Source organism: Dendrobates tinctorius, unplaced genomic scaffold (genome assembly GCF_039654945.1).
Source record: "Dendrobates tinctorius isolate UK_male_01 unplaced genomic scaffold, ASM3965494v1 ptg000102l, whole genome shotgun sequence".
NCBI lineage: Eukaryota > Metazoa > Chordata > Amphibia > Anura > Dendrobatidae > Dendrobates > Dendrobates tinctorius.
The window spans coordinates 37,718,129-37,735,027 of NW_027361770.1; the positions used below are offsets into that span (position 1 = coordinate 37,718,129).

Genomic DNA, 16,899 nt, shown 5'->3' on the forward strand with positions numbered 1-16,899 from the left:
ACATTGAACAAAATAACTTGGATAGTAACACATACCCAGTAGGCTATTACTATACTAACAATATGTACAGAATCAATTAGACTACGTGCAAATCCCAGCCCCGTATAGATACCCAACATGATTTCTTGGCTAATGAGAGAGATTTGAAAAAAAAGTCCCCATAACAAAGTGTAGAAATCCAAGAATCAGGCTCCCGAGGAACTACAAAACCATTATACCCCTATACAGGGATCTGGATTTACATGAAGCCCAGTGGAGACATGATCCTGAAATCATACCACTAGACGGGGGACAGGGGAAAAAACCTCAAAGAAATGAAGCAAAGGAGAGTTGGTCGTTCAGGCCTGTGGGTTGCAGGGTTTTAAGCCAAAAAATCCATTTACACTCCCGTTGAAGGATCAATCTATCCCAGTCCCCACCCTGAATCGGGGGGGAGAACCTTGTCTATCCCCATAAGCTTAATATGCTTATGATCACCTTCATGTAATCGATTAACATGATTAGCTATTGCCGTATCTCTCTTGTTTACTATATCCCCAATGTGTTCACGGATCCTTTTTCTGAATTCTCTCCTTGTTTTTCCGAAATATTCAATACCACATGAGCAAGTCGCCTTGTAGATTACACCCTCTGTGCAACAATTAATGAACTGCTTTACAGTATACGTGATCCCTGTATTGTTGCCGACAAAGGATTTTCCCTGTGCCACAGATTCACAAGCTACACAGTTCCCACACCTGTAACATCCTTTCCGATCTTTATCCAACCATGTAGCTGATCTTTCCTCACTGAAGTGACTATGAACTAGTCTGTCCCTCAGTGACCTATTCCTTTTATAGGTTATCTGGGGTTTAGGGCCTATAGTTCCCTCAATATCCACATCCATACGGAGTACAGGCCAATGACGCTCTAAAATTTCCATTGGTTTTTTCGAGTTTTTAGAAAATTTTGTGATAAATCGAGTAATTTTTGTTTCCTCTGTTTTTTCAGCCTTTCTCAACAATTCACTCTGATCTTTGTCTACACATTGTTGATACACTCCTTTTAAAATTGAGTCAGGGTACCCTCTCTCTTGAAACTTCCCTCTAAGGTCGTCTTCCTGTGATTTGAAAGTAGAGGTATTAGAACAATTGCGACGCAGCCTTAGGTATTGTGCCTTCGGTATTCCTTTCTTTTGGGGGTAAGGATGACTACTTTCCCATCTCAGAAGGGAGTTCGTAGCCGTCGGTTTCCTATAGTTGCTGGTCTCTATCTCTCCATTGGGGCTCCTTTGGATACAGACATCCAGGAACATAATTTGGGTCTTATGTACCTCATGCGTAAACCGTAGCCCCAAGGTGTTAACATTGAGTTCACCTACAAACGAGATAAAGTCAGTCTCTGTACCCTTCCAAATGACAAATATATCGTCAATGTAGCGCTGCCATAAGGCTACGCCATCATGACAAGGGGAGTCATCGTTAAAGACCACTTTTTCTTCCCACCAGCCCAGGAGTAGATTTGCATACGTAGGTGCACAAGGACAACCCATCGCGGTGCCCCTGAGCTGGTGGAAATACTTGTTCCCGAACCGGAACACATTGTTGGTCAGGCAAAATTCCAAAGCCTTAATCACAAAGGAACTATGTTTCATAAAAAAGCGTCCACGGGTCTTAACATAATGTTCAACCGCCATAAGCCCCTTTTCATGAGGTATTGAGGAATACAAGGCCCCCACATCAATACTGCGCAGAATCATATCTTGTTCCAGGCATAAACCATCTAGCTTCTGTAGAAGGTCCCCCGTATCCCGTACATAGGAGTTTAGGTTTGTCACAAATAGTCTTAGGATTTGGTCAATATATACGCCCAAGTTTTGCTTCAGATTATCAATTCCAGCAACTATCGGTCTACCTTTCAAAGGGTTCAAACCTTTATGTATTTTCGGTAGACAATAAAAAGTAGCCATCACCGGATATGATGGCATCAGAAAATCCTTTTCTTTTTTATCAATTACCCCAAGTGCAAACCCTTCATTAATCAATACCTTCAGGGAATCAGTCAAAGCACTCAATGGGTTTGATGGAAGGATTTCGTGATTTGTTTGATCCTCCAATATTGATAAACACATGGTTTTATATTATGTTGCATCCATCACAACCACGTTTCCTCCTTTGTCAGAGCTTTTGATGATAATACTCTGGTCCTTTTCTAAACTCATAAGACTCAACATCTCTTCTTTCTTTAGATTATGAGTTTTAGAGTTCAAGCTACTTCCTGCACCAACTAGATGGGAGAGTAGTCATCCTTACCCCCAAAAGAAAGGAATACCGAAGGCACAATACCTAAGCCTGCGTTGCAATTGTTCTAATACCTCTACTTCAAATCACAGGCAGACGACCTTAGAGGGAGGTTTCAAGAGAGAGGGTACCCTGACTCAATTTTAAAAGGAGCTTATCAACAATGTGTAGACAAAGATCAAGTGAATTGTTGAGAGAGGCTTAAAAAACAGAGGAAACAGAAATTACTCGATTTATCACAACATTTTCTAAAAACTCGAAAAAACTAATGGAAATTTTAGAGCGTCATTGGCCTGTACTCCGTATGGATGTGGATATTGAGGGAACTATAGGCCCTAAACCCCAGATAACCTATAAAAGGAATAGGTCACAGAGGGACAGACTAGTTCATAGCCACTTCAGTGAGGAAGAACAGCTACATGGTTGGATAAAGATTGGAAAGGATGTTACAGGTGTGGGAACTGTGTAGCTTGTGAATCTGTGGCACAGGGAAAATCCTTTGTCAGGAACAATACAGGGATCACGTATACTGTAAAGCAGTTCATTTATTGTCGCACAGAGGGTGTAATCTACAAGGCGACTTGCTCATGTGGTATTGAATATATCGGAAAAACAAGGAGAGAATTCAGAAAAAGGATCCGTGAGCACAATGGGGATATAGTAAATAAGAGAGATATGGCAATAGCTAATCATGTTAATCGATTACATGAAGGTGATCATAAGCATATTAAGTTTATGGGGATAGACAAGGTTCTCCCCCCGATTCAGGGTGGGGACTGGGATAGATTGATCCTTCAACGGGAGTGTAAATGGATTTTTTGGCTTAAAACCCTGCAACCCACAGACCTGAACGACCAACTCTCCTTTGCTTCATTTCTTTGAGGTTTTTTCCCCTATCCCCCGTCTAGTGGTATGATTTCAGGATCATGTCTCCACTGGGCTTCATGTAAATCCAGATCCCTGTATAGGGGTTTAAGGGTTTTGGAGTTCCTCGGGAGCCTGATTCTTGGATTTCTACACTTTGTTATGGGGACTTTTCTTCAAATCTCTCTCATTAGCTAAGTAATCATGTAGGGTATCTATACGGGGCTGGGATTTGCACGTAGTCTAATTGATTCTGTATATATTGTTAGGATAGTAATAGCCTACTTGGTTCATGTTACTATCTAAGTTATTTTGTTCAATGTCTCCTGCGGATTGTTGCTGACTACTAGTATTCAGAATACCTCCTCCATTGAGAATCTTTTATGGAAATCACGGATAAATAAGGGGATGCTCGATCAGATGAATTTCCCGCCAGGTACCTTCAAGTGGGTCATGACTACGTCTTAGAATAATGCATTATGCTGTTGTATCTTAGTGTAGGAACAAAAATAGATGTGATAATTATTACACAGTTATGACCAATATGCATGTTAATGCGCTTTGAGACTTTTACATAGTCCGTTCTAGAATAGGGACTATATTGCCATGACCGGCGCCTGCACATTTGGACAGAAGCACCTTTGGTGTCTCTGTGTTCGGCGCATGCGCAAGGACATCCAAGATGGCGCTTGCGCAGTGTACGATGTATGCTGGTAAGTGCGGGTCCAGAGAAACTGGCGATTGCGCAGTAGCGCACATGAATGTGGCTCCCTTCTGGAGAGTTATGACGCCGCGTTATCTAATGTGCCTGTGTGAATTTTTGAACCGGCGCCTGCGTGGTATATAGTCTGAGCTACGATCTGCGCTTGCGCAATAACTATGGAAGTGGGGGCAGAACGGAATATCGAACGCACTCCCCAAATGATGCCGAGGAAAAGAGTGAGTGCAGTATTGTCATGTGAGAGGACGCTCATATCAGATGATAGGTATCTGAGTGTTCCCTGCGTACATGTGTCACGTATCTGCGCAGGTTCATTTGAGTTGGTGGTTTGAGCGTCCATGTTTCCAGGGCAACACTGGGAGGGAATGACCCGGTGCATTATGGGGTAAACCCTGTTAGGAAGACGTCAGCATTAATCACTCACTCCACATGTGTGGGTGGGGAGGAGCTAAGGTGCGCTTAATAAAAAGACAGATGGATAAGCAGCTCATTTGACAGCAATTTCTATGTGAAGCAGACATTTCTCTACATCATATCAACTCCCCTGATGATCTGGCTAACAGTGAAACGCGTCGGGAGAACGGGAGATGTAATATATGGAGGAACCCTGTGATATGTAACTTGGGTGAGATCCTCCCTTTATATTTGTCATGAATACAAAATGAGATTTTCTGCTATGCTAAAGGAGGTACCTTCACATCATGTATATCCCTGAGTGGGAAAATGTTTTATAAAGAAGTGGTACCTTAGTCTGCAGGTTATGCCATTTTTTTAACCTTATAACGTAATGCTGTTGCTGCTCAAGTGTCTATGGAAACCCGGATACGATATTGAATATATACTGGGTCTGAGGTTATGACTGGGCGAGTCTAACACTATAAAACCGTTGAACAATTCACTCCTGAGAATTGGAGGAATGGCATTAATGGCTCCAATGGATATATGAGCTGCCAGAATGTTATAGAAAAATATGAGTGCATAGTATTCTATTATCTGGTACATGCTCAGACATGAGTAATATGGTTTAAAGAAATGCTGTTTGGAGTCGACCCGTGACTATCAGTGTAGAGCACTTTAGTAGTCTTATATTTGTGTTTGTCCTTTTGCTTTGTGCACTTTTATCAGGATTTAATTCCCTTTTAATGATTATAATAAAGTAGATTAGTTTTAATTTTTTTCTGTTGATACTTCACCAGCCCGCTGTTTATCTATATTATATTGGTTGGTAGATCATTGCTATTAAAAAGATGATCACACAGCTAACACAATTACAGGAATTATACAGTGTGATGCAAACTTTACATGAAATACACAGGTGTCTGATTACATCTACTGAGCACTAGCTGCTATACAGTTAATAACATCTCTGTACAACACTGCATTGCAACAAAAGATATTAATCTTACCAGATATGCTTTCCCCGAATAACAAACTCAAGTTGGGGAGTTACAGGAGGACAAATAAACACGTGTGTCCTTATAAAATACACAGAAGAAAATGGCATCTTCCTCATCCCAGAATACATTGCTTCAATCCCACAATGCAACACTCTGTTAAAAAGACAGGCTATAATTGCTATTAAAGACACAGCTATAAATTCAGCCACCACTAGATGGTGCTGTAACTAAACCTCCACATACCATAAACATATTTGCCCTATATTCAGAGGGCAGAACACTCCCTGCTTGGCATCAACTGATGCCACTTACATTTTCCAGGTTTGGAGCTGTAAAGGCGTGCTTGCAGTGGTGCCAACCTTTACAAGACTTCTGACTCGTGGGTGATGTTGACTTGTAAGACTGAGCCACATGAATTAACCCCTTTCTGCCATATGACGTACTATCCCGTCCATGTGCCCTGGGACTTAATACCCAAGGACGGGATAGTACGTCATAGCCATCAGCGGCGCTCACGGGGTGAGCGCCGCTGATCACGGCCGGGTGTCAGCTGATTATCACAGCTGACACCTGGCACTATGTGTCAGGGGCGGTCATGGACCGCCCCCGACATGTTAACCCCTGAATTGCATTACTGCATTAGAAATATGAAAAATTGAGAAAGCTTAGCACATAAAATGGCCAATTTATGTGTACCTGGAAGCCACGGTAAGGCGTTTCTCGTTTTCCAGGACCCTAACCTAATGCCAATCCTCAGACTAACGTCTTCATCTGTATGGGAACCTATGTAAATCCTCTCCTTAGTCTGAAATCTATATCTCTGTGGAGGGGTGGTGGCCCTGCTGTGATTAAAAACACCTGCGGCTAAGAGGTGGAGTGCTCCATCAGAAGGTTAATGAATACAAATTTCAAAAAACTGACTGTCACATCCAAGCATAAACTAAGTGTGAGGATTATGGAGCTACAGTGCATGCTATGGTACTACAGTGTGCTTCCTATTTTGTTTGAATGTATATGAGTTGGTGACTCTAGGTTAAGCACCTGTTCACACTTAGTTTATGTCCCTGTATTACCCCTGACTGACTAATCATCTTCTCCCTGTATTATCCCTGACTGACTGAGTATCTTCTTCATGTATCACCCCTGACTAAGCTTAATCTCCCTCTATCACCCCTGAGTGACCCCCTGTCCCTGTATCACCCCCAACTGACTGAGCATCTTCTCTCTGTATCTCCTCTGACTGAGCTACCTCTATCTGCCTGTATCACCCCAGACAGACTGAGCATCTTCTCCCTGTATCACCCCTGACTAAGCCCTCTCTTCCTGTATCACCCCTGACTAAGCATCTTCTCCTGTATCACCCCTGACTGCATCTCTTCTCGTATCATCCCTGACTGCACTTCCTTCTCCATATCCTTTCCAATATCGCCCTCTCCCTCTACACCCTCTCCCTGAGCCCCTTCTCCCTGTACAGCTCCTGACTGAACCCCTTCTCCCTGTATCACTCTTGACTGAGCCCCCTCTCCCCATATCACCCCTGACTGAGTATTTTCTCCCCACATAATCCCTGACTGACTGAGCATCTTCTCCCTGTATCACCCTTGACTGAGCCAACTCTCCCTTTATCACCCCTAATTAAGCCGGTCCCTGTATCACTCCCCACTGACTGAGCATCTTCTCCCTGTAACCTGTATCACCTCTGACTGAGCCCCTTCTCCCCGTATGACATCTGAATGAGCATCTTCTCCCCACATCATCCCTGACTGACTGAGCATCTTCTTTCTGTATCACCCCAGACTGACTGAGCATCTGCTCCGTGTATGACCCCTGACTGAACCCCAGTCCCTGTATCATCTCTGACTGACTGAGCACTCGCTGAGCCCTCATCCCCTGTATCATCCCTAACTGACTGATCCCTCGCTGAGCCCCCTCCCCTCTACCTCCGCTGATTGACTGAGCCCCCTCTCCCTGTATAACCCCTGACTGATTGAGCCCCTCCCCCTGTATCACCCCTGACTGAGCCCCTCTCCCTGTATCACCCCTGACTGACTGAGCCCCTCCCCCTGTATCACCCCTGACTGACTGAGCCCCTCTCCTTGTATCACCCCTGACTGAGTTTACGCATCATGTATCACCCCTGACTGACTGAGCCCCTCCCCCTGTATCCCCCCTGACTGAGCCCCTCCCCCTGTATCACCCCTGACTGACTGAGCCCCTCCCCCTGTATCACCCCTGACTGAGCTCCTCTCCCTGTATCACCCCTGACTGAGCTCCTCTCCCTGTATCACCCCTGACTGACTGAGCCCCTCCCCCTGTATCACCCCTGACTGACTGAGCCCCTCCCCATGTATCACCCCTGACTGACTGAGCCCCTCCCCATGTATCACCCCTGACTGACTGAGCCCCTCCCCCTGTATCACCCCTGACTGACTGAGCCCCTCTCCTTGTATCACCCCTGACTGAGTTTATGCATCATGTATCACCCCTAACTGACTATAAGGCCGGAGTCACACTAGCGATTAAAACGGTAGAATGCAATGCGATAAAAAATCGCATTGCATTCAAACCCATGTTATTCTATGGGGCAGCTCACATCATGCGATTTTTTTTTTTTTTTTTTTTTTTTTTTTTTTTTATCGCATCCGATCCTCGGACCGAGACAATCGCAGCATGCTGCGATTGTCCCCGATTTTCGGACCGGATTCCCCAATGCAAGTCTATGGATGCGATAAAAAAACGCATGGAAAAGGCACCAAACGTGTGACTTGCGATTAAATCGCACAACTTCTCCAGGTCTACAGGATAGGGCATCAGGCATTGGCATTGGATGTCAATTTGATGCTTAGATGCGATTAAAATTGGTTCCTTGCCGGAAAATGGGATGACAGACGGATATCTGGCCAAGAATTCTTTGTGCGATTTCGTACCGTTAAAATGGGACCGATTTTTTAATGGTTGTGTGTGACTCCAGCCTAAAAGTTTTATTCTCCCACTACTAACAAAATGAGGCCCTTCATAAAAAGTTACAGCCTTAGATGTGGCAGAGAGATTTTGGTAAATAGTTATAGGGGGATGTGAGTGAAAGCTCTTTCGATATTGCTCTAATGTCATACATAAGTGATTTAGGGCCCCACCAAAATAAGAGGGGACATTCACATAATGTATTTGGTGCAGAATTTTGACAATGGAAATCTCACAACAAATTAATAGTGGTAATATCAGTATGGATATTGTGCAGATATTGCTGTGTTTACTACTACACAATGGTGCACCTTTACCACTGATTTGATCCTTGGTATTGCAAAGGATGAGATCGGTGGTGAATATCCACCGCATAAATTGACACGTTGGTCATGTCAAATTTGCAGCATGGGTTGTGGATTTTCTCAGTGAATGATGAGATGTCACAAAAATCTCATCCACTATGCTGGTGATATAACACATTGACTTAGTGGTTAATAAGCACCAGGGAACATTTATCATTGAGTTTGCCCCAAAATGTGGGTGCCCACCCCTGCTGTTTCATTAAGACGTGTAATACCTTATATTATACCATGATATTAGCGTGTTTTACCGCACAATTGCTGGTCTTGTATTCATTTCTATGTAGCTACATAGTGGGCCCCAAGAATGATATTCTCTGGTGGGCCCAAGTTGCTCCAGACCGACACTGATTGCTGGTGACTTTCCAGTGACATTACTACTGTATTTTTTCACTTCCCAGGGATACTGGCATTGTAATAAGCATAGCAGTATAGATATATATATAACAATGTAGTGTAAGTGAAACTCCGGGATTCACTTTTTAATGTGGGTTTGGGACAGTTTTGGAACAAAATCATAAAGGTGAATTTATTTGATAAGAAATACTTTTAAGAGTTTCTGTCATAGAAATGTCATTCTCTTTCTACAGTATATGAAATGTTTAAATGTATAATATATAACTTTGATACAATGTAGTCAGCTTCTTTAATTTTCAAAGACCAGTTCACAGCATAGCTTCAATCATAGCATTCTTCTCGAGGGAAGTTGTGGAATCCGCTCATTTCAACCTCAATGGGTCATAAACTACCAATTAGTTGGGAAAAAAAAAAAATATATATATATATATATATATATATATATATATATATATATATATATATATATATATATATATATATATATATATTGTCGCATGTATATGGATGAATGTTACTATTTAGCAAATAAGCAAAGGCATCTGCCGACACTGCCTGCCTGAAGCCGATGGTTATGGGAAACTACAGTTTAAATGGCCGTTTCCTGTAATAGGGCAATCCACATCTAAACTCTACGTTCAGCTTTACCAATGCTATTTCATTCTGTTTCAGAGTGCTGTGAACAAAGCCATAAATATTGTATTGTCAGCAGCCAAGGACATTCCTCTGTGGAATTTTGCGGATCTACATCACAAACAGCAACAGGTAGTGTAGAGTGTATTTGAGCCATTGTGGATGTGTATTCAGGCTGATTGACTCTGACAGTCCGGCTGTTATCATTCAGGTTTTCTTATGCTCATGAGAGGTAAAATTAAATACAACAGAGCCCACAACGATGAGAACTTCCATACAGTAGTTTAACAAATTACCTATTAGACTTTGATGTTCTCTTATTTAAATCACTATGGACTGCAACTATTGTGGTGTTTGCAGGTACGCAGGATGCAGCGTCGAGTCACGAGACAACTACGGTGCTTTTAAAGATTTGTTTATGGGACTTGAGGGGACTTCCCTCAGTCACGGCCTGATCACAGAAACAGGGGTAACACAGGTTGCCCACGCAGGGGCTCTAAACAAGCAAACACGGTAATGTAGAACATGACTACGCCTGGCAACGGCCGGTCACTATAGGGCCGCGGTGTGGCCGACTACGGGTCCTTAAGTCTAGAGTCTACTTAGCTGTCCCGACGTCCCTCGCAATTCTGGCTGCTGGCCTTTCGACGGAAGAGTTGCTGGGCCCAGTTGTTGAGGCGCTGTTGGAGTCTTCGCGCTCGCTGGCGCGCTGAGGCCTTTGGAACCACACGGGCCCCGGCGGAGTCCTGGGATGAGTAGGCCGCAGCCCCCGGAGCCTGGCAGGCGGCAGGGGTGTACGGTGGTGAGTGACAGGCCACCTGCGCAGCTAATGGCTGCGACGGGGAGTCTGCGGTCAGGAGTGGCCCGGCCCCTGATGCAGCCCGGAGCAGGACAGCGGTGGCCGCCGACGGCGCGGTGCTGGTCGCGGCCTCTGGTGTGCGCAGGGTGGCTGCAGGTGACTGGGCACGGGTTGCGGATCCGAGCTCAGGGGAAGCGGCCGCCGCAGCCGTGGGCAGGGGGGAGATAACAGCGGCCACGGGCTGTGCTGGGGCCGCAGTGGCCGCGGGCTGTGGAGAGGCAGCAAGTCTGGGACGATTTGCTGGATACCGTCCCCCTGGAGTCCTCAGTCGGAGTCCTCCCTGGCGCTGGTCAGTCACTCTGGTTGACAGTCACTCCCACGCTCTCCTATTCTCTCTGTCCCGGTCTGCTGACTCATCGTCTGAGGAATTCCCCACCAACCTTTATACTGGTCCCTCCCCTAGCTCTCCTCACTGTCACAAGGGTGCGTTGCTGAATACTGTCCCCCGGGGACAGTTTCCCCTGGAACCTGGATGATGGCCCCCTTGGTTCCGGCCTGGGCATCTCACAGGGGGGCCGCTCCTCCCACACTATCAAGAAACGTGGGGAGTAATTTACTAGAATTTACACCAGAAAATAAGTGCATGACAATGGAAATTGTAGCCAGTTCATAGCTGGCATGGATTTCAGCTTGTGACTTAAGGACAGCCAAAATATGTCTTAAAGAGATGCTGAAGAGACACGGTCACCAAGTTTTTTATACCTCATCTAAGAGCAGAGTGATTTTGGGGTAGAGGCCACGATTCTATTTTTGTATCATTAGGTTGCTTGCTGTAGTTTTGATTAAAAGAGTTTTTTCTTAAAAGGAGATTATCACTAAGAGAATTAGTAAACCTGGAGCAATGTAATTTTTGATATTTATGAGCTCTGGATATCCCCATCCCCACAACTGATTAGCAGAATTCTGCCTATGTACACAAAAAGCTGCCAATCAGTGATGTGGGCGGGGTTATACAGAGCTCAACATCCAGAGTACTACTAGATCGCAGCACATATAACAGTGATTTTATCCAAACTACATCATGCAGTCCAGTAGGTGATACATTTCTGGTATCGGGGTCTCAGCTCCTATGTTATGCTGCTCTCAGATAGGACAGAAAAACCTGGTGACAGATTCCTTTTAATAAATTCTGTAGGTGTTTGTTTTTTGTTATGCATTTGGTGTCTGTAGGCTTCCTAAGACGAGCATTAAAATGTCAGTTTTAGTAAATTCCTCCCAAGATATATTTTTTATACATCTACTGTATGTTCGGAGGTTCCTGCACTAAACATGGGTTATCAATCTAACCTTTTACACTCCTGACCTTTTCATTTTATAACATGTACAGTACAGCTATGCAAGAAGTGGAGCAAATAATGGGATATCAATTACTAGAGCTACTTTCAGCTTTCAGACTTAGTGGAGAGCTGCTGGAATTAGTGTTTCCCATTTTGAAGGACCTGACACAATAATGGAACACATAGCTGCCCATTCATCTAAATGGGTGCCATGTTACATTACACTAATGTATTTGATAATATTTCTGTATTTTTTGGACTATAAGATGCACCTAGGTTTTAGAGGAGAAAAATAGAAAAAAAATTTGAAGTAAAAGATGTGGTCAATTCTGTACTAATATCCCCCATCCTGGTATATATATGTCCCCAATCCAGGTATACTGTACATAGCCCCCTCATCACCATCCTGGTATGCATAGCCTCCTCATCCCCATCCAGGTATGCATGGCCTCCTCATCCCCATCCTGGTATGCATGGCCTCCTCATCCCCATCCTTGTATACATGGTCTCCTCATCCCCATCCTGGTATATATGGTCTCCTCATCCCCACCCTGGTATGTATGGTCTCCTCATCCCCACCCTGGTATGTATGGTCTCCTCATCCCCACCCTGGTATGCATTTGTAAGGGGGTAAGACATAATGTCTTTCATGTTTCCCTTTCCCCTGATTGTCTTCTGGTTCTTGATGTTTACCGATGTGTTTTATGATAATTGCCTGCGGTACTCCTACATGTACAACTATGTATTACCACTCATTGATTATGGTATTGCCACTTGAATGTGTTACCATTAGCAGCGCTTTACAGTTTAGCAGTTTCAAAACACAAGTCATAAGTAACAACGATAACAATACAATAATTAAAGCAAAATAAGCCGCCCCTGCTCGTGAGAGCTTACAATCTACAAAGTACATAGTTTTCGCATAGACTGGGTAGATGTAATTATGTTGTGGGCCACTAGATGTGGTATATTAGGGGGGCCTGATAGGTCCATAGAGGGTTAATTGTAGGAGGGGCTGCTGGGAGTTAAGGTTAGTGCTGAAGAGTAGTTTAGTCAGACGGGGCCAGGGCGCCCAAGTGTCCACATGGGCTATAGGCCAGGACAGCTCAGCAGCCAAGTAATGTTAAGTTGTTATAGCCCACGTTACCCGCGGCCACTGCATGTCTTAGCAGTGGGTCAAAACAGAAAAAGGAAGATGTGGCGTCTTACTGCCTGGGCCAATGCTTTTAAGGGCAGAAGTTGGCTGGACTATGGAAATGAAAGGAGTTGGAGCTTTGATTAGATCGGTACAGAACGGCCGGATGCTTCACCAGGGGCCACCAAACGTAGTGATTGATGAATTCATGTCTGGGGCGAAACAGGCTGAAGGAAATATCATTATAGTGAGGTCAGGCCAGGAAGGAACTGGGAAGCAGTCTAGTATGGTCCGGTTCGGGCATGCACTGCACAGAAGTGACAAAAAGCAAGGGAAAGATGAGGAAGCAAGCAAATGTTATAATGTACCAACTGTGGATGTAATGTGCGAAATTCTAAGTAAAGAAAGTGTTAGTTATCTCGGACTGTTTCTCCATTGTTTGGTGTCACCTAGAAGAGGGACCATTGTGGCCTGGGAAGTGCCCGGGTGAAGTTGAATCTGGAGATGCAGGTATGCCGAGGAGAAGAATATTGTTTCATGTAGGGGAAGGACTGGACACAACTGCCACCAGAATACAGATCACGACTACAGTCCTGTCCCTCCCTTAAACATTGTCCCCTCACCCCCATTCTTGTATGCATGACCCCCTCTTTCCTATCCTGGTATGCATGGCTTCCTCATCCCCATCCTGATATGCATGGACCCCTCATCCCCATCCTTGTATGCATGGCCTCCTCATCCCTATATACTGGTATGAGCACCTCATTAATAATATTTCCCATGACTCCAGCTGGTTATGGAGAAAGTTTATATTGTAGGAATATCTAATTGTGTCTAAACCTTTCCATAGCAGTGTTGCAATTGCAAAAAAAGATCTCAATGGATCATTGGAATACCTTTATGTCTGTAGACAGTTCATCCATGTATTCTACAATTAAACTTCTAGAAAAGTGTGGATTTTATGCATTTGATTTTTTTTTTCCATTTTTACCACCTTGTTGTGTTTGTACCAAGCAAACTTCATTGCAGTTTTTGCTTTAGACTTTTTAGTATATTATCAGTATTCCCAATCATGCAGGAATGACAAGGTATCCTGGTTTGGTCTTCTCAATCATTTGGGTTCACAAAGCTCTTCTAGTTTGCAATTGCGATCACTTGTCCTGTCATGCTTACTGGTAAAGTAGGGGCCATTTGTTCCCTAGCAAGGACCTACTGCATCTTTCCATTCTCATTACATCACGCTACAGAGGAGTCTGACTTGAAATACAAATTATATTTTAATTGGCAAAGTAAAGAGAATGCTAAATATGTAAAAAACAGAACTTAAATGACTATTCCATTAAGGCTGCTTTATAAAAATTCATCTAAAATAATATTCAAAGGAATTAAGCCACATGGTGATGGCTTTGCATAATCTATGGCAATTATTTCATTTTCTGTGCGGAATGGAATTTATTCAGTCCGTAATTTAGCATTTTTCAATTAGTTATGATGTTCAGCAAACTGTGTACTTCCCAATTAAGTTCTGATTTATTTCCTATCACGTTAATTTTCACTAGAAGGGCATTGACACAGCGTTGAGTATGTGTGCTGGTTTTCCGATGATGAGCTACACTTTATATGAAGAAAAAAGTAATTGCTGAATAATTTTAAGCAGAAGAACAAAAAAGGACATTTTTAGTATATTGGAGAATCAAATGCCTTGTTGATTTATTAGGATAGTGATTCCTTGTACTCAGATGAACTGTTTCACTCACTTTCTAGTTGGAGCAAAATGCTGCTAGAGAAATGGGCGATGAACTTACCAAGATGGTGGTGCTGAAACCATTGGATAAGCAAATCACTGAGCATAAAGATGTGAGCAAAGTTGTATCCAACCTTAGTTCTATTGTCCTGTTGCTTAAAACAGATGCAACTGATGTTCTGAACAGTTTTACTACATTTTCTGGGATCTGGAATCAGGTAAGACACTTCTACGTGAGGATATCCCTGCCCTTAAGAGTAGCATCCACTTAAATCACATTATCTACCTAAAAACTAGGATGTCATAAAGCAATTATACTGTTGGTACTGATCTATGGTCCAGTACAGTATTTTACCAAGAAGCTGAACAAATTGCATTTGCTTAAATACATTACACAATATATTGCTCAACACAATAATTTAATGTCAATTTACAACTCTGTATTTACAATTTAGGCACAAAAAACATAGCCATGATAGTGACACCTGATGAATAGTTCCTTAATACTTCACCCATAACAATCTAAAGGCTCATACATAGCCTGTGAGAGAAAAAAAGTGGCTTTGTTGGTCCCTTTTCATTTCCCTAGGTTTAGAGGCATTGTTCTCAAGGAACTATGGTTATGCAAGGTGGCGCCATATGGCTGCGTGCAAGGTGGTTACAGGTCTGCTGTCTCGTGTCCTGTAGGTTCAATAACCATATGGATAATGGATCTTCTCAATGTTCTGTTTTTTTTTGTGAGTGTCTTCTCAACAGCATATTGTCTTGGTTTTTATCATTTTCCCTTCTTATTTAATGCTAAAACAGACAGTTAATACCGTTTTTTTTTATTGGAAACAGCTGTCATTACTTATAATAACTCTTGTTAAAGGGATTTCATCCCTCAAACTATTTATATGCACATTTAGCTCTTTTAAAGACAAGTCCAGTAATACCTTTACATGTCCAGTCCGTTTCTCCATTATTAAGAAATGAGTGTCTGAATTGATGTGCAAATTACTATGGTAGTTCTGAAGCTTCTGCCATCCAGCTCTATTTCCCGCCTGTGCTGCCTCCTCCTGCTTGAATCACAGTGTCAAATTTGTAATTGTAAATACCAGTATATAACCTTTAAGTCTTGACTTATCGATTTAAAAAGGAGATCACTATCACCATTAAAAAAGAAGATAGGACGTGCCTGAACCTATCCGATTGCTACACTGGTCCTGCCTTACAGCGGAGGTTGGCACCCTAGGACCTGCGCATTATCAACATGCACTGCCTCATGCTGCACATCATCAGGAGGGATTGTTCCTCAAGTGCCTCTTCTTGTATTGTGCCATAACATGCCCTAGTAATGTAATCATACTGTGCCTAAATAATACAAATACCGTTGTAAAATTGATAAAATAAGGAATGTAGACCCAAGCATTGCATGAGTGTTTGCATAAATCATGTGTTATACCAACTCAGGGTGCCAAGGTCATTAACACCAGTGCCATACCTTTCTGTAGAGGCATATGATGCTTCCTATATGACCACACAGGTTGCACTCCACTAAGTATGTCCCAGAGGATCTGTTTCTTCATTCATAGACTTCGTGATCACTGATCTACTACTAGTTTTGTAAATCTCTCTGAATTTCATAGTAGATCCTTTTTCATTTCATAGGATGTTGATGAAAAAGTGAAAGAATTCCTAGACACCAATCCAGTAATGTCTGAATTTAGAAGTCAACTGAATTATTATTCGGTAAGCAAAATACGAGTTATGTTGTCCAGTTCAAATATCTTGGTCTTCACGGAATAAGCTAATATCTAGCATTGGAGTGAATCTAATTACGTATTCCAGTGACCTATGGCCACTGCATGCGAGCAGGAGTACTGCTTCTTACCTGTTTTTGGTATGATGCTTATGTGACACTGCACCAAACTGGGTAATCAAAGGATGAACCAGTGATGCTGTCAGGTAAAGATTAGAGTTGAGCGAAACAGGTCGGCCAGATTCATCAGTCGCCGACTAATGGCAAAGTCGGGTTTCACCAACCGAAACCCGACCACAGCATGAAGACGGGCATGCCAAAGTCAGATTTCCCAGAATGCTTGCATGTGACTTTTTTCAGCCACTGAGCAAGGACGTACACTGTGGGCAACGAGATGACAGGCGTGCAACGAGAAGACATGTGCAGCGTCCGGGGAAAGAGAGATATTTTGCGCACTATAAAAAAAAGCGGTCAGGCATGTAGGTGTGTTTACTGTCCTCCACTTTCTGCCGACTTTGCTTTCCCTTTGACTTGCATTGGGTTTCGTGTTTCAGTCGGACCTTTGACTT

General features: G+C 43.2%; 1 protein-coding gene across 1 annotated transcript in view; it reads left to right on the forward strand.

The window, feature by feature from the left end:
• The window catches only part of LOC141099782 (dynein axonemal heavy chain 5-like), a 587,253-nt gene that overhangs the window by 190,502 nt on the left and 379,852 nt on the right, over nt 1-16,899 (forward strand). Inside the window, exons 26-28 of the mRNA XM_073587845.1 lie at nt 9,614-9,706; nt 14,610-14,807; nt 16,240-16,320. Of these exons, the coding sequence (XP_073443946.1) occupies nt 9,614-9,706; nt 14,610-14,807; nt 16,240-16,320 (372 nt within the window). The remainder of the gene's footprint in view (nt 1-9,613; nt 9,707-14,609; nt 14,808-16,239; nt 16,321-16,899) is intronic.